General features: G+C 40.5%; 1 protein-coding gene across 1 annotated transcript in view; it reads right to left on the bottom strand.

The window, feature by feature from the left end:
* LOC115217680 (claspin-like) overlaps positions 1-18,789 on the bottom strand; it is a 74,787-nt gene that overhangs the window by 23,238 nt on the left and 32,760 nt on the right. Inside the window, exons 16-20 of the mRNA XM_029787431.2 lie at positions 15,766-15,911; positions 14,611-14,735; positions 13,932-14,010; positions 4,689-4,812; positions 270-451 (exon numbers count right to left, since the gene is read on the bottom strand). Coding sequence (XP_029643291.1) covers positions 270-451; positions 4,689-4,812; positions 13,932-14,010; positions 14,611-14,735; positions 15,766-15,911 — 656 coding nt within the window. The remainder of the gene's footprint in view (positions 1-269; positions 452-4,688; positions 4,813-13,931; positions 14,011-14,610; positions 14,736-15,765; positions 15,912-18,789) is intronic.

Raw genomic sequence — 18,789 nt, 5'->3', positions numbered from 1 at the left:
TATCATATATATTGTATTATAAATTCTACCATATATATTATAAATCATATCATATTATATATCAAATCCTTATATTATCTATACTATATATTGTATATGTATCACATCATATTATATATCATATAATATATATCATATTGTATCCTATTATATAGTGTATCACATCCTGTTATACTGTTATATATCGTATCATATCTTATCCCATCATATATATATATATATCATGTTACACACATATGTACACACACAGAGAATGTTAGAATTCATACCTAGATGTATTTCCATATGTGAATCCTGAGAATTTTTGTGTGCTGCCATTTTCATCCTCTTCCTTCTCAGAGTTTACATCATCAATACTAGCATCATCGTCACCCCCACCACCACCAACATTGAAACCATTGTCGTCATCATCATCACTTTCATTAAGAACATCGGTGTCATTGTCATCTTCCTGTAAATACACAATATGAATTTAGAAAAGCAAAGTTAAGAAGCTCTATCTAGGGGTAGTTAATCTCGGTTGGCCCAATACCATTGTAGAAGATATTTGCCTACAGTGAAGTTCAGTGGACAAGTATGCCAAAGACATTTAACATAACAATAACATTGAAATAGCATGACACACTGTATCAGAAAGCAGGCCATTTGAATTACATGTACAGTTTACCCAACAGGTTTGCAAAGTATTTCCATCCAACCAGTTTTTAGGTGTCATGTCTGCAAAGTGAATTTGCTAACCATTCCACTAGGACTCCAACCCACCCAATATTTCTATATGCAAATACTTGTACAGCTACAAATGAACTAGATTGTTAACTTTTAATATCCCATGCAACACAAATCTGCTCAAAAGGGAATATCTTTGGGTGCTGTTCCACCTGAAACTACCTGAATCAAAACACTATCTTTTATTCTTTTATTAGCTTCAGTCATTTGACTGTGGCTATCCTGGGGCACTGCCTTGAGTGTTTCAATCAAACAAGTCTCTTTTGCTGAACCACTAAGTTGTGGGGACATAAACATACCAACATTGGTTGCTGAATGGTGATGAGGGACAGGCACAAAGAGACACACATGTGTAAGTGTCTATATATTACACAATAGGCTTCTTTCAGTTTCCATCAGCCAAATCCACTCACAAGGTTTTGGTCAGTCCATAGCTGATGTAGAAGGCACTTGTCAAAGGTGACACGCAGAGGAATTGAACCCAGAACTATGTGGTCAGGAAGCAAGCTTCTTACCAGACAACCATGCCACTAGTTTCTATGGTACCTCCAGAAATCCATTTTAAGATACCATAGCTTGCACTGAATTAACAGACTCTGTTTTTTGAAGTTGGCTAATTTGCATACAGTGTGTTAAAAATAGTTCTGTTCTTTATATCACGAGGTAGATTGATACAGATTAAATATACTCTTGTTTAACAAGTGTATTAATTTGTATTTGTATCTGTTAAATAAAATTGTTCTTTACTTATAATGCTTATTTATAGAATGACATTGTAGGGAAGGTGTAAGAGGCTAGATCTAGCCAAACAGATTTGGGCTGGATATGACCAGCTTATATGCTCATGTTAATTTGAATCTATTAAATACAATTTAACACTTTAATTTTGATACTTTATTTTATATCTTAAGCATATATTTAGACTGTCTCTAAGAAAAAAAAACAGAAAATCAGAAAATTCAGGATACTTCTGGTCCCAACCCTGCTGGATAATTGGTCCAATATTGTTAGTTTTAAAGCAAGTTTTGAACTCTCCAAACTAAGGGAGAAAACTTTAATCCTTACCTTCAGCAGTTATTTACAGTTACATTCTGTAACATTTGCTATTAAAATTGATGCACATGTTGCTCAAGTTTTGTGATTTATTTTCAGAGGTTTTATTGAAACTTTCATGTATGTTAACTCTAAAAGGAACAAATTAGCTTACCTGTAAGTTTCAAAGCGAAAAAGGTTATGTTTATATGCCCATGTCTGTTACCAATTACATTTACTTTATTACTAACAATTCTTTGCACTGTCTTTTTGAGTGACTTTTTTTTTTCTCTAGTATATAATCCTTTCTACTAAAGGCACAAGCCTGAAATTTTGGGGAAGAGAATTAGTGAAATAATGGGGTTTAATATAATTGACTGATACTTAATTTATCAACTCTGAATGGATGAAAGGCAAAGTCGACCACAGCAGAATGTGAACTCAGACATAAAGGCAGGCGAAATGCTGCTAAGTGTTTTGCTTGACACGCTAACGATTCTGCCAGCTTGCCATCTTATTTTTATTTGTTCCTTTTCAAGCCATGCCTGATTCATAAGGACTGGCTTCCCGGTTTCATTGGCGTATAGGTTCCCCATCTGGACGGGACGCCAGTCCGTCACAGGTGAGCTGCAAGATGCAGGAGGAAAGAGTGAGAGAAAGTTGTAGCAAAAGAGTCAGCAGAAGTTCGCCATTACCTTCTGCCGGAGCCACATGGAGCTTAGGTGTTCCACTCATAAACACACATATCACCTGGTCTGAGATTTGAACCTGCGCGATCCCTCGACCGCAAGTCCGCTACTCTAACCACTAGGCCATGTGCCTCCACTTGCTACCTTATACTAGTATATAATAAATTAGACAGCTGTGAAGCCACATGCTTTAGTGGTTAGGGTATTCAGCTCAGTCACAAGTTTCGTTTCAGTGATACATTGTATCCTTGAGCAAGACACTTTATTTCATGTTGCTCTAGTCACCTGAGCTGGCAAAATTATGTTGAACCTTTCTTTCAAAGGGACAGCCTTATCACATTCTATGTCATGCCAAACCTCTCTAAAAACTACATTGAGGATATACATGTCTTTGGAGTGCTCAGCCACTAGCATTTTAATTTTACAAGTAAGCCGTTTCGTTGAATGGATCAACTGGAAACCTCGTTGCCATAACCAACAGAGTGCCAGTCGGAAGAATAAATTAGCAATCAAATGTGCACAGCATTAATTTTTAGAACAAATGAGAATTTACATTAAAACTAAAAACTAAGTATTTTCTGCAACACAGCCAACTTTCAAAGTAATTTGACCACAAATAAATACACTACAAATATTTGAATAAGCAAATGTATTTTTAGATATTTTCTGCTCAATTACAGGACTGAGTACTTGACTTAGGTGGTAAGTAGCTTGCTTACCAACCACACGGTTCCGGGTTCAGTCCCACTGCATGGCACCTTGGGCAAGTGTCTTCTACTATAGCCTCAGGCCGACCAAAGCCTTGTGAGTGGATTTGGTAGACGGAAACTGAAAGAAGCCTGTTGTGTAAATATATATATATATATATATATATATATATGTGTGTGTGTGTGTGTCTGTGTTTGTCCCCCCCCCCCCAACATCGCTTGACAACCGATGCTGGTGTGTTTACGTCCCCGTTACTTAGCGTTTTGGCAAAAGGGACCGACAGAATAAGTAGTAGGCTTACAAAGAATAAGTCCTGGAGTCGATTTGCTCGACTAAAAAGGCGGTGCTCCAGCATGGCCGCAGTCAAATGACTGAAACAAGTAAACGAGTATATGTATAGAACATATTCATCCAACCTGTGCAAATATAGAGGATCTTTTTGCTGCTGTCACAGTTTTCTATGTTTTTAAATTTTGTGCCAATTGTTTTCGAATTTGGTTTACTGATTTAGTTTTGTATGCTAATTGTGAAAATAAAATTCATTTTTGCCATAAATTAAAAAATAAAAAGTCAATAGTTTTTAAAGTTAGAAAATTATGGGTAATTTTAGTAAATTAAAAGCCACAGATATATTTGTGCATGTGTGCATAGTAACAAGAGAACCACCATTATCCCCATGTGTAGGTTCTTTTAGCCTAGCTAGTTTCTTTGATGATGAGCCAAACTATGGATGGAAGCACTCCGTCGGTTACGACGATGAGGGTTCCGGTTGATCCGATTAACGTGTAAGTGGCTGAGCACTCCACAGACACGTGTACCCTTAACGTAGTTCTCGGGGATATTCAGCGTGACACAGAGAGTGACAAGGCCGGCCCTTTGAAATACAGGTACAACAGAAACAGGAAGTAAGAGTGGGAGAAAGTTGTGGTGAAAGAGTACAGCAGGGATCACCACCATCCCTGCCGGAGCCTTGTAGAGCTTTAGGTGTTTTCGCTCAATAAACACTCACAATGCCCGGTCTGGGAATCGAAACCGCGATCCTACGACCGCGAGTCTGCTGCCCTAACAACTGGGCCATTGCGCCTCCAGCCAAACTATAATCATAAACCAAACACAGACTTGACTGGATAAAAATTATCCAACTTGAAACATCTGCAACATTTTTCTGAACATTTTCTGGAATAAATGAATCACAAAATTGGATTCAACATGAAAATTAAATAAATATACCAAATTTGAAAATTTTCAATTCTAAAATTTCAAAATCTGAGCCAGCAACAGAAAAGATTCAATACAGAAAAATGAACAAATACACAGACAACGGGCTTCTTTCAGTTTCTGTCTGCCAAATCCGTTCACATGGCCTGGGTGTATAAGAGAAGAGACTTGTGTAAAGTGCAATGCAATAGGATTGAACCCAAAACCATGTGATTGGAAAGCAAGATTTTCAAATACACTGGTATGTCTGTGCCTAAATAAAAGACATTTTGTTAGTCAAGAGACAGGGAGAGTATGAATGTTTTCCTAACATACCTTGCCACTTCCACGATTGCTATCTTCATCATCAGACAGTAACTTCAAAGTTCCAAAGCCTTCACCATCACCATCCACACTGAAATATTTATTTTCGGGTTTCTTGTTCCAGGAGAATTTTCCACTGAAGAATTGAACCAATATACAAAAAGAATACTAATTAAATGTCATCTATTAAAAAACAAAGGCACTTACATTTACCTTAGTAAACTTAATGAAAACTGTTGCTTAACCCCAAATTAGATCCAGAAATGCTACAACAATGAGGTGAAATGTTGAGGGACATGGCAATAATCCACAGTATTCACCCTAGCATGCATTGCTTTATAAGAGAAGTGCAGAATAACCATTCATACTTGATTTTTAGTCTGATTCTGAATACTGAGAAATTCTTGTGGTAGCTACAGTATAAAGAGGCAAGATAAACTCATTTGTTATTTATGTTATTTTTACACCAGGAGTATCAGGCATATCCTGACTTTGAGAATAACTACACCATATCCATGTATGCCATAAAAAAGAGTAAAGCACTCATTTCAGTCATGAATGACCATGGGATTGCTCATAGAAAGTTACCCTCCAAGGCACAAGTCCAAGTAAGGTTGTTTATGGAAGACCAGCTGCAGTCGCTCGTGCATACCAGCCTCCCCTCTCCATGCCACCAATGTTGTCCAAGGGAAAAGCAAAGGCTGATACAGCTTGGCACCAGAATAACGTGAAATAAAGTGTCTTGCTCAAAGAACACAAATTACACTCCGGCCAGGAATCAAACTCACTACCTCATGATTGTGAGTTTGATGCTCTAACCACTAAGCCATGCACCTTCATTTATGTCATAAGAGGCAAATAAAAATGGTTGGAGTCAGAAAAAGCACCTGGTCATAAAACAAAACTTCAAAAACACCCATCCAACACATAGCAGCTAAGAGGGGCAAATATGTTGTTGATGATGTAATGTGCACAATGAAGTCTCTTTCTACAATGGTATGTGGAGGCACATGACTAAGTGGTTAAGGTGTTGGACTCACGATCTCAAGATTGTGGTTTCAGTTCCTGGACTAGGCGATGTGTTGCGTTCTTAAGCAAAACACTTCATTTCATGTTGCTCCGTGTTCACTCCCACGGTGTGGCACCTTGGGCAAGTGTCTTCTACTATAGCCTCAGGCCAACCAAACCCTTGTGAATGGATTTTGTAGATGAAAACTGAAAGAACAATGTTCTGTGTGTGTATGTTTTTGTCACCCACCACCGCTTGACAGCTGGTGTTGGTGCGTTTATGTCCCCATAATTTAGCAGTTCGACAAAAAAGACCAATAGAATAAATATCAGGCTTTAACAAAAAAGTGCTGGGGTCGATTCATTTGACTAAAAATTCCTCAAGGCAGTGCTCCAGCATGGCCGCAACTTAATGAGTGAAGCAAGTAAAAGATAAAAGATATGTCAGCCAACAATTCTCTTGCCATTTATTCACTTCTACATTTGAAAATTAATATAATTAAAAATAAAAGTTAAGGTGTAACAGAATGTAGTGTAAAAATACAATATTGACAACAAACTGTAGTGAAATGAAATGCATTATTGACAGCAATGAATTCCAAATAAGTGTAACAATTCAGCTAGTCACAGCAAAGCAATGACAATTCTTAATGACATAGTAACAATTATAATCCTAAGAATAATAACAATGGACCGACCACAGCTATTCAGAATCCTGGACATGATAAACAAACAGAGTTATACTACTGTCAAAGAAATTATCAATTAGTATAATAATCGCCATGCTAATTGATAATTTCTTTTACACGCATACAGAAAAGAAATAATAATGAATAAGCAGTATTACTGTGTGTGAGGTTAGGCATGTGGTTGCTTTGTTTCAGATCAATCGTCTAGATTCTGCCAAATCTGAAACCACTAGCATCATCCAATACACTTTTTAATAGGCAAAGGCATGGTTGTATGGTAAGAAGTTTGTTTCCCAAACACATGGTTTTAGGTCCAGTCCCACTGCATGGCACCTTGGGCAAGTGTCTTCTAGTATAGCCCCAAGCTAATCAAAGCCTTGTGAGTAGATTTGGTAGACAGAAATTGAAAGAAGCTCATCAGGTACATAAATATCATCATCATTTAACATCCGGTCTCCATGCTGGAATGGGTTGGACAGTTTGACATGGAGCTGACTAGCAGGGAGCTGTCAGGACTCCAACTGTCTGTTGTGGCATGGTTTCTATGGCTGGATTCCCTTCCTAATACCAACGACTTACTAGAGTATGATGGGTGCTTTTTACATGCCACTGGCACATGCGTGTTTATGCAGCACCAGCATGGGTGCATTTTAAGTGGCACCGACACCTGAAAGAACAAGCTTTTATGTGTGGAAAACAGCGACTTTATTTAGCTTGACATGTCTTATCGAGTACAACAAATCGCCATATCACCCAGACCCTTGTCATTTCTTCAGCGAGGTCCATTGTCTCAAAATCCTTTCTCACCACTTCGTCCCATGCCTTCCTGGGTCTACCCAGGCACTTCTTTATACAGCTGTCCTCATCCATATGCATCACATGACCAAAAATAAGCACAGTCTTCTCTCTTGCACACAACATCTCATACCTCTTATACCCAGTTTTCTTTATAGATCATTTACACTCTGACGTGCAAGCACAATGACAACACCCATCCAGCAGAATATGCTAGCTTCATTTCTTACAAGTGTAAGAATTAGCACTTCCTTCTCAAAGCTTGGATTCGAAATCAGACCCAAGAATCATTGGTCGTAAAATACCAATGCACAAAATGGCGCGAAATCAGAATCTCTTTGTTCTGACAAAAAATGATGGATCGTCTCCTTCGACCTCTGACCCGAGCAGGTCAGGCGAAGTTTAACAGGACGACCAGCGACCTACTGTACGCAATAACACTCTTGCGGTATATCTATTTTTCTGGCTATTTGAGATGTTATAAATAGAACGGAGAAATAGGTATCTAGAGAGAACCCGAACCAACGTTTAAGAGAACGACACGCATTTATGAGGACGACGAAAGAATAATCAGAAAGGTGACTCTGTCATGCATGATTTACACACACGCACACACACGCACCATCAAACATATTCTGCTTTAATGTGTATCCTGTATTATGCATTCCTTTAATATGTATTATTTGCAACCACTATTTAATATGCATTTTGTACAAGCGATGTGTAACATTGCTTACAAATGGATGTAGTGATAATAAATCTTTAATTTATTACAAAGCACTTATGTATTTATTAATACATCCACGCATCCACTACATTTGGTGACCCCGTAAAACGAATCGCGCCTTCCCTGGAACCAGCTTCATCAACCGCGTCGAAGAATTACAGTTTGCACATCACCAGCAACGAAGCAACTGAAAATTCCGACAAAAACAATGAATCTCCCGGAACAAAAACCAGCGGCCAACATCGACATGGCATTCCAAGCGGCGATCTCGTTAAAAATTCCACCATTCTGGACACACGACCCGACATTGTGGTTTCACCATATAGAGGCACAGTTTGCCTCTCACAGAATATCGAGCGATGCGGCTCGACTTTCTCACGTTATCAGTTCTCTGTCACCAGAAATAACGAACGTGATACGCGACCTTATCATGGCACCACCCGGTTCTGTTTCATATGAAGTTTTTAAACCACGTTAATAAACAGAACCTCAGAATCCCAACAAAAAAGACTTCACCAGCTTCTGATATCGGAAGAATTGGGTGACAAAACGCCGTCCCAGCTTCTTCGGAGAATGAAACAGCTTCTCGGAGATGAGACGCTCCCAGAAAAAATCTTCAAGCAACTTTTTCTCCAGCGTCTGCCCTCCAATACCCAGGTTGTTCTCGCGTCCACCAGAGAAAACACATCCCTTGAAGAACTGGCGGAGCTAGCTGACAAAATAGCCGAAGTACCGCACAGATATCCAACGGTATCGACGGTGACGCCAGCCGCTCCCAGTACCAATCCTTTCCGTGCACAAACCAGTTCTTCAGAGATTTCGGATTTGCGTGCATTAATGACGCAGCAAGCTGCGCAAATACAAATTCTCACAGCCCAAATACAAGCCCTAAAGTTTAGTCCCCAGCGTCGAAGCACCAGCCGATCTCGACGAGATGGCAGACGGTCTCGAAGCCCCAGTGCTACCCGAAACTCACATGACACGTGTTGGTACCACCGAACATTCGGAACACGGGCACAAAAATGTACGGTACCGTGCTCGTTTTCCTCACCCAGTTCGGGAAACGGCACAGCCAGGAATTGAACGCGACGGAAATTCCTGGTTCGCACCCACACAGTCGCCTGTTTTTCGTTTGCGATCGTGTAACAGGCACGCGTTTCCTGGTTGACACAGGTGCGGAAGTCAGCATCATCCCAGTCTCCAACACTTCTGGAAAAAGAAAAGAGACATCAGTCTGTCTTCAGGCAGTCAACCATTCACCCATTCCAACCTACGGTGAACAGTCCCTAACATTAAACATAGGACTACGCCGCACATTTCAGTGGGTATTCGTCGTCGCTAAACTGCCGACCCCTATCTTAGGAGCCGATTTCCTGCATCATTTCGGTCTCCTGGTAGACATAAAGAACAGACGACTTGTCGACACCACCACCAAGCTTACTGTGCGCGGTATAGCCCTCGAATGGACACAGTCAGCCCAACTGTAATGCTTACGACAACGACTCGTCACAGTTCCATCCTGAATGATTATCCAGATGTCGCCCGGCCAGTTTTTCATAACCAGCCGATAAAGCACGACGTTACCCACCACATCAAAACCAGCGGTCCACTGTTGCTGCAAGGCCCAGAAGGTTACCACCTGATCGTCTCCAGGCCGTCAAGCGGGAATTCCAGCACATGCTCGACCTCGGAATCATCCGCGTTTCCAGCAGCAACTGGTCCTCGCCGATACACTGCGTCCCAAAAAAATCATCGACCGATTGGCGGGTTTGCGGCGATTATCGATCACTGAATAAAGCACTATCAGTGATGCCTATCCGGTGCCTTTTCTTCAGGACTTTTCGAGCTCGCTGCATGGAGCTCGCATCTTTTCAAAAATCGACCTGGTGCGAGCATACAACCAAATCCCAGTCGAACCTGCAGACATCTCAAAGACAGCAGTGACTACACCTTTCGGAATGTTTGAATTCCTGCGTATGCCTTTCGGTTTACGAAACGCGGCACAGACATTCCAAAGGTTTATCGACATGGTGACTAGAGGTTTGCCTTTCGTCTATGCCTACATAGACGACATACTCGTGGCCAGTAACTCGGACGAAGAGCATAATCAACACCTTCACCTGCTATTCGGACGACTACGTCAATTTGGAATTGTTATCAACCCTACTAAATGTTTGTTCGGAGTTGCTTCCCTTCATTTTCTCAGCCATATAGTCGATAAAAATGGAATTCGTCCCCTTTCCCGAGAAAGTCAAGGCCATCGTGGATTTTCCACCACCCACATCTCTCCGCAAATTAAGGGAATATCTCGGTCTAGCGAATTTCTATCGACGGTTCGTGCCCCACCTCGCTGAAATAGCGCAACCGCTCACGGATTTGCTACGTCAGCGAACCTGCAAAAACGCAGATATAGCTCTGACCGAAGATCAACTCGTTTCTTTCGCTGCCCTGAAAAAAGCGTTATCTAGCGCTACCATGTTGGTTTATCCAAAACCAGACGCCCCACGATGTTTACTCGTTGATGCATCCGATTCCGGAATCGGAGGTGTGCTACAACAGCTTGTTGACGGTATATGGCAACCGTTGTCTTTCTTTTCTAAGCGGTTAAAAACCGCGGAACCAAATACAGCACATTCAGTCGGGAATTATTGGCGGCATACCTGGCCGTTAAGCATTTCCGTCATATGCTAGAAGGTACCAATTTTGCCATATATACCGACCACAAGCCATTAGTATACGCATTTAACACCAAACCGGATCGCCATTCGCCGAGAGAAATTCGTCACCTCGACTTCATATCGCAGTACACGACGGATATACGCCACATCAAAGGGACGACCAACGTGGCAGCTGATACACTTTCACGTGCGCAGATCAATGCTATCCACACCACGTCTACAATTGATCTGGCACGTATAGCAGCTGACCAGGAGAATGACGAAGAACTTCTAAAGCTCCGGAATTCGTCATCTCTGCAATTTCAGCATGTTCCACTACCATCATCCACAGCCCATATATGGTGTGATATTTCCACTGGTTACCAACGCCCTTATGTACCACAGAAATATCGTCGAGAAGTTTTCTCCGCTCTACATTCTCTGTCACATCCTGGTATTCGCGCCACTCAAAAGCTAATATCGACCCGTTTTGTGTGGACCAGTATCAACAAGGATATCAGAGAATGGACCAAGTGCTGTGTTGCGTGCCAAAAAGCGAAAATCCACCGGCACATAAAATCACCAATCGGTTCATTTTCGCAGCCCGATGCACGATTTCAGCACGTTCACATTGATATCGTTGGACCCCTGCCACCTTCGCAGAACTATTCATATTTGCTAACTTGCGTAGATAGGTTCTCGCGATGGCCCGAAGCCTGGCCCCTATCTGATATATCAGCAGAAACGGTCGCTAAAACGCTGATATCACAATGGGTTTCGCGTTTTGGAACACCCGCAACAATTACCACCGACAGAGGACGTCAGTTCGATTCCCACCTTTTCACCGAGCTGACTCGTCTCCTGGGTGTAAACACACCCGCACTACAGCTTACCACCCTGCAGCAAATGGCATGGTGGAACGCTTTCACCGCCAACTCAAGGCATCTATAAAAGCAGCTCCAGACAGTTCTCACTGGTTGGAACATCTCCCTCTCATCCTCCTGGAATTCGATCCACGATTAAGGAAGAACTGGGATATACTCCAGCCGAACTCGTTTATGGCACAACACTCACCTTACCTGGGCAGATGATCGAACCTGTTTCACAAAACTTCCCTGACCCACAACAATATGTGCACCGATTACGAACATCCATGTCACAAGTATCACCCTCAGGCCCCAGACAACAGAACGTCGTTTCACGTGTCCCAAAAGATATCAACACATGGACTCATGTCTTCGTGAGGAATGATGGGATACCCTCTCAACTTCGACCACCATATTCCGGGCCCTACAAGGTCATCAAAAGAGAACCCGAGTATTTCGTCCTCGATATTGGAGGTAAACGAAATACGGTCTCGATTGATCGTTTAAAAAAAGCTTTCATCGAGGAGGACTTACATTCAGTCCCCTCTTTTCCTCAAACAGACTCGGCAACTCCAGCGAACACCACAGATGCTGCACAACCCCGACACACCAAATCAGGAAGAACAGTTCGATGGCCAGCAAGGTTTGTGCAAGTTTTTCGGGTAAGTTCTGAACTCCTAACGTATCCATCTTCCTAGTGAACACATAACTGCATCACCCACCCAGAGAAATCAAAGAACATTTGTGTACGTAAAGAAAAAAAAAATGAAAACAAAAACTGTCTGTATGAACTTTTACGGAACATTTCAAAATCGAACTTTGCCGATGAACATTTCTTTCATTTTTGCATGTACATATTTTTTGTTTTCTTTTCAAAATGTTTGCTTTCTCATAAATATATTTTTTTGCTAACTGTATATCCACACACATTTACAAATCTTGTTCTCATGCGTGCTATCACTCGATTTTTTTTTTCTCCACTGAAAGATACCTTGTCTCTTTTAGACCTCTAGTAGGTCGAGTAATCAATAGACGCACATCTCTTTCAACGCGCCAACATAATTCTGCCTGGGCACATATACATATTGCCCACCATATAGCACATACAAATTGTAAACCTTTCATCCATATTTTTATCGTTCAATGTGTAAAAAAAAAAAAAAATAATAATAAAAATAATAATAATAATACATTTCCAATATCGTTCGATCTCTGTGGCTTTCTCACTAGAAGGGGGGTAGTGTAAGAATTAGCACTTCCTTCTCAAAGCTTGGATTCGAAATCAGACCCAAGAATCATTGGTCGTAAAATACCAATGCACAAAGGCGCGAAATCAGAATCTCTTTGTTCTGACAAAAAATGATGGATCGTCTCCCTTCGACCTCTGACCCGAGCAGGTCAGGCGAAGTTTAACAGGACGACCAGCGACCTACTGTACGCAATAACACTCTTGCGGTATATCTATTTTTCTGGCTATTTGAGATGTTATAAATAGAACGGAGAAATAGGTATCTAGAGAGAACCCGAACCAACGTTTAAGAGAACGACACGCATTTATGAGGACGACGAAAGAATAATCAGAAAGGTGACTCTGTCATGCATGATTTACACACACGCACCATCAAACATATTCTGCTTTAATGTGTATCCTGTATTATGCATTCCTTTAATATGTATTATTTGCAACCACTATTTAATATGCATTTTGTACAAGCGATGTGTAACATTGCTTACAAATGGATGTAGTGATAATAAATCTTTAATTTATTACAAAGCACTTATGTATTTATTAATACATCCACGCATCCACTACACAAGCTTTTGCAAGTCCTCTGTAGTCAAAGCCCATGTTTCACTGCCATATAACATAACAGTACATACACAGGCATCATACAATCTGCTTTTCACTCTGAGGGAGAGGCCCTTAGCTACCAACAAAGGTAGCTCTTCTCTCATATATATATATATTTATATATATATATATGTATATATTCATGTATCTATGAGTGTATATTTGTGTATGACCTTCACCATTGCTTGACAACTGATGTTGGTTTGTTTACATCCCCATAACTGAGCAGTCTGGTAAAAGGATCAATGGTGTAAGTACCAGACTTTGAGAAAATTGGAACTGGGGTCAATTTAGAAATGTATTATTTCTATTTTCAAAAATTAGTGAATGTATTTCACTTAAAATATATATGTTTTCAAAAGCATTGACAGCTAGCAAGCCATGCTACTCCAGACTGATGATGAGCAATGACTCTGAAACTAGTCCCTGGATGCTGGCTTTGCTGGGTGGAGGTACTTGTTTCCACTTTGAAAACATAAAGACACAGGAAATGTGTCAAGTCCAACAGAAAACGGTGTTTCCTAGGGCTAAATAACGGTAGTGTTCTTCCCTTTTATGGGACTGTCACAGTAAGTTGACAACATACTATCACTTTTTGGGGTCAATTTGTTCACATACACCATTCAAGGTAGTACCTCAGGACAAAAAATTAAAAGATTACCTGAGTGGAAACTGTGAGTTAAAGTTAATACTGTCATTGAAAAGAGTTCGGCACGATTTGGTTCGTTCTTCAGCGGCTTCTAAGGTTCAGAACAAAAAACAAAGTAAAAGAAAATTATGATAAAATTTCAACAAAACTTACCTATTTTAAATCAGCAATAAATTTTTTATGTCCTGTGTGATAGGTTTGATAATTGCAGAGACTTCTCAACATAAAACCAATGGTAGCCTTCTTTACCCACAAATAAAAAAATATTTACCCAACAAAGCAGTGTCGAGCACTCGTTCTCACGGTTTGACATTAGCATGTGTGTGTGTGTGTGTGTGTGAGTGTGTGAGAGAGAGAGAGAGAGAGAAAGAGAGAGAAAGAGTGTGTGTGGCAGGCTTCTTTCAGTTCCAGTTTCTCAGATAAATTCAGTTACAAAGCATTGGGCAACCTACAGCTGAAGTGGAAGGTACCAGCTAACACCACCCATACACAGAGAATGAACCCTAAACCACAGGGTTCTAAAGCAGACTTCTTAACCACAGGGCTGTGCCTATTCCAAGGTATATAATGTATGCATATAAATAGATATAAATATAAATATGTGTGAGCATGTGTGTGTGTTTGCACATGTATACATGCTTGTTGCACAGCCATACATGACAAATGGACGATTAGAAAACCAAATATATACCTGCAAACTGTCCAGAGCATAATCCAATAACATCATCCATATTGTCCTGAGTATCACACAATGAGTCCAGTGCTGAACGCTTAGGCTGGTGGGTCGTCACACCCAAAGACTTAACTCGCAGAAATCTGAAATATTCAAATATGTCCATTTACTACAAATGCAGAAAATTTAACGTAGAGGAGACAGCGGCTAGAAATCTCACAACAACATCGCACCATTAAAACTGCAATTCATTACTGAACAGAGGAAGAAACTCCTAATAATTTAAAGTGAACTTCACAACAAATATTCTGGCCCAGGAGATTGGAAGGATGGCAGCAGAAGAATTTCAAATAAAATATCAGTATTTTGTAATGTTCTATGGAGGAATGGAGATTCTCTGGTTAGCTTCGTTCTGTTGAAGTACACTGCTTTTGTTTCAATTAATTTTGTAAGAAATAAAGAATTCAATAAAATAAGTCATTATTAAGCTAAACATAAATTAAGCCTTTAGCATTTAAACCAACCATATCCATTCAAAATTTTTACCTGCTTTATGATCACACTGGCCAGATCCAGCCCCTCACCCCTACTCTATAATGACATTTTAAAATTAAAATACTACATCATTGAAATCTTGAAGCTACAAGATAATATGTTATTAATTCAAAACAATGTGAATAAATAAATAAGCATTACATTTGACAGAATGGCTTGAATGCTAACATGAAATTTTGATGGAAGGTTTTAATTCAGACCTCTGTAACCCTTTAGCATTTAAACCAGCCATATCTGGCCAAAATAACCTATCTATTTAATCTTCAAAAGTGGCCAGATCTGACCTCTCACACTTAACCTACAATGTCATTCTAAAAATAAACAATCATGTTATTGAAATCTCAAAGCTAAAAGATAATGCAGGACTAATTCAAATCAATGCGAATAAATTTGACAGAGTAATTTGAATGTTAAAGGGTTAAAACAATCAAAAGCTGTCTCAGGTGGGTTGGTATCAAAAGGGTTAACCCTTTTGTTATTATATATCTGTTGAAATACACTGCTTTGTTTTAATTAGTTTTAAAAATAATGATGAATTTAGTAAAAAATAACTATTGTTAGCCAGTTAGGATTTCGTTAATGAAACAAAAACAAATGAAATCCTAGTTCAATACTAACCCTTGTTCATCCAGCATAGGTGATGCCTGGGAATCAATAGGAAACTTCAAGCTGTTTGAATCCATTTCTGGAGATTGGAAATCACCAAAACTCTTGTATAAATCCTGAGTATCTTCAGCCGAAATATTTAAACTTTTGCATGAAACCTAGCATTCATTAACAGAAAGAAAAACAGGCATTTTCAAAATTAACAATTCATATGAATCTATATAACTTATTTTCACTTGTTTATTCAATTGTACAAGCACAAACAAACACACACACACATAAAGTACTGTGACAGCATGTGGAAGGATCCAGATTCACAAACAGGTGTCGTGCACTCAAAGTGGAAGGAAACTGTTGAAGAGAGAGACCAAGAATATGGTGCAAAGTGAAGAGAATAGACCCCCATGAGGTTGAATGTCACAAAGGAGATGATAAAGGACTGTGGTTAATTGCCTGCTCAAATTATACAAGCATAGAAAAAAGACTATAAAATTGTTGACTGTGATGGTGATTGGGATGTGTAATAGCTACATATGATCCTCAGCCAATTATTATATTCATATTAAGTATCTACATACACTCTAACCTTTCATCATCTGACACAAGATCACCTCCTCCAATGCCCCTTTCACTCTCAAAAGATCTTTGTCTTGCAAGTTGCTTGGTGACCTTGCCAGTGCTGGTGCCATGTTAAAAGCATCCAGTCCACACTGTAAAGTGGTTGGCATTTGGAAAGGTATCCAGCAGTAAAAACCATGACAAAACTGACTTTGCCTGTGCTGGTGCTACATAAAAGCACTTGGTCCACTCTGTGGAATAGTTGGTGTTAGGAAGGGCATCCAGCTGTAAAAGCTGTACTAAAACAGACAAAGAAGTCTGGTGCAGTCTTCTGTCTAGCCAGCTCCTGCCAGCATGGAAGGTGGGCGTTAAACAACGACAATGATAATAATACATCTCCTTTTCTATCCACTTTGTCACTCTCTTTGTCTCCTACCAATGCACCATCCTGCTATCACACTTTTTCTTCTCTTTGCAATGAGGGAAGACATAACATTGGACCAGTCCATATTCAAGTTATGGCTAATCATCATGCTCTCTTGCTCTCTCATTACCCCCTCCTCTATCACACAATACTCACTTCCATGACTATCCACCACTCTCTTGCTTATCATCACCCATCTTCAATGCTATCCATTACCTTTTCACTCTCACTTTATTCTCCACACGCTATCACTGACTCTACACAAACACTCACATCATATTCTTCCTCAATTCCTTAGATGTCTATCTAACATGTAAAACTAGGTAATTCCTATTAGCAAATGAAACACATGTAATGGTGAAAAAATAATACCAAAAAATTTCAAATTTCCTATTGTGTTTTATATATATATATATATATATATATATATAGTCCAACCCATGCTAGCATGGAAAGCGGACGTTAAATGATGATGATGATATATACATGGTCTCATCAATAAGTATCTGGACTGTTGCCATAATAAACAGCAGAAGTGAGCTACAATGTTAAAACTTAGTGCACTTGTACAGCAGAGGTCAGTGTCAATCTGTGCCAAGCAGCTTCACTGTGTGCTTTAGCTTCATTACCATGGCAACAGTCCGGATACTTATTGATCAGATCTCGTATATCTATCTATCTATCATATATAAACTTACTTGGAAATGGAAGTGTGGCATTCAATTAAATAATATATATATATATATATATATATATATCATCATCATCATCATTTAGCGTCCGTTTTCCATGCTAGCATGGGTTGGACGGTTCAACTGGGGTCTGGGGAGCCCGAAGGCTGCACCAGGCCAGTCAGATCTGGCAGTGTTTCTACAGCTGGATGCCCTTCCTAATGCCAACCACTCCGAGAGTGTAGTGGGTGATTTTATGTGCCACCGACACAGGTGCCAGACGAGGCTGGCGAACGGCCACGCTCAGATGGTGTTTTTATGTGCCACCGACACAGGTGCCAGATGAGGCTGGCGGACGGCCACGATCGGATGGTGTTTGTTATGTCCCCAAAGCACGGAGGCCAGTCTATGCGGTACTGGCTACGGCCACGTTCGGATGATTTTCTTGGGTGCCACCGGCACTGGTACCACAAAGATACAAATTCCATTGATGTTCATCTATTTTGATTTGTTTTGATTTGATTTTCACTTGCCTCAACAGGTCTTCACAAGTGTCACAAGAAGGAAGGTATGCACAGGTGGACTGACTACGTCCCAGGTAGGGGCCACTGGTACCACAAAGATACAAATTCCATTGATGTTCATCTATTTTGATTTGATTTGATTTGATTTTCACTTGCCTCAACAGGTCTTCACAGGTCTTCACAAGTGTCACAAGAAGGAAGGAAGGTATGCACAGGTGGACTGACTACGTCCCAAGTAGGGGCCACGGGTTATGGCCTGACTAGTCTTGCCGGGTCTTCGGTTGGTGTTTTTATGTGCCACCGACACAGGTGCCAGATGAGGCTGGCGAACGGCCACGATCGGATGGTGTTTGTTATGTGCCCACATCACAGAGGCCAGTCGATGCGGTACTGGCTACGGCCACGTTCGGATGGTTTTCTTGTGTGCCACCGGTACTGGTACCACAAAGATACAAATTCCATTGATGTTCATCTATTTTGATTTGGTTTGATTTGATTTGATTTGATTTTCACTTGCCTCAACAGGTCTACACAAGTGTCACACACTTGCCTCAACAGGTCTTCACAAGTGTCATAAGTAGGAAGGTATGCACAAGTGGACTGACTACGTCGCCGGGTCTTCGGATGGTGTTTTTATGTGCCACCGACACAGGTGCCAGATGAGGCTGGCGAACGGCCACGATCAGATGGTGTTTGTTGTGCCCACAGCACGGAGGCCAGTCGATGCGGTACTGGCTACGGCCACGTTCGGATGGTTTTCTTGTGTGCCACCGGTACTGGAACCACAAAGATACAAATTCCAAATATGCATAATATGGGTACAGGACATCACCGACTGTGTAAACAACATGAAGTATAA

This window comes from Octopus sinensis, linkage group LG11 (genome assembly GCF_006345805.1).
Source record: "Octopus sinensis linkage group LG11, ASM634580v1, whole genome shotgun sequence".
NCBI lineage: Eukaryota > Metazoa > Mollusca > Cephalopoda > Octopoda > Octopodidae > Octopus > Octopus sinensis.
Note: the sequence above shows the minus strand (reverse complement) of the source record. Positions and strands in the feature narration are given on the sequence as shown.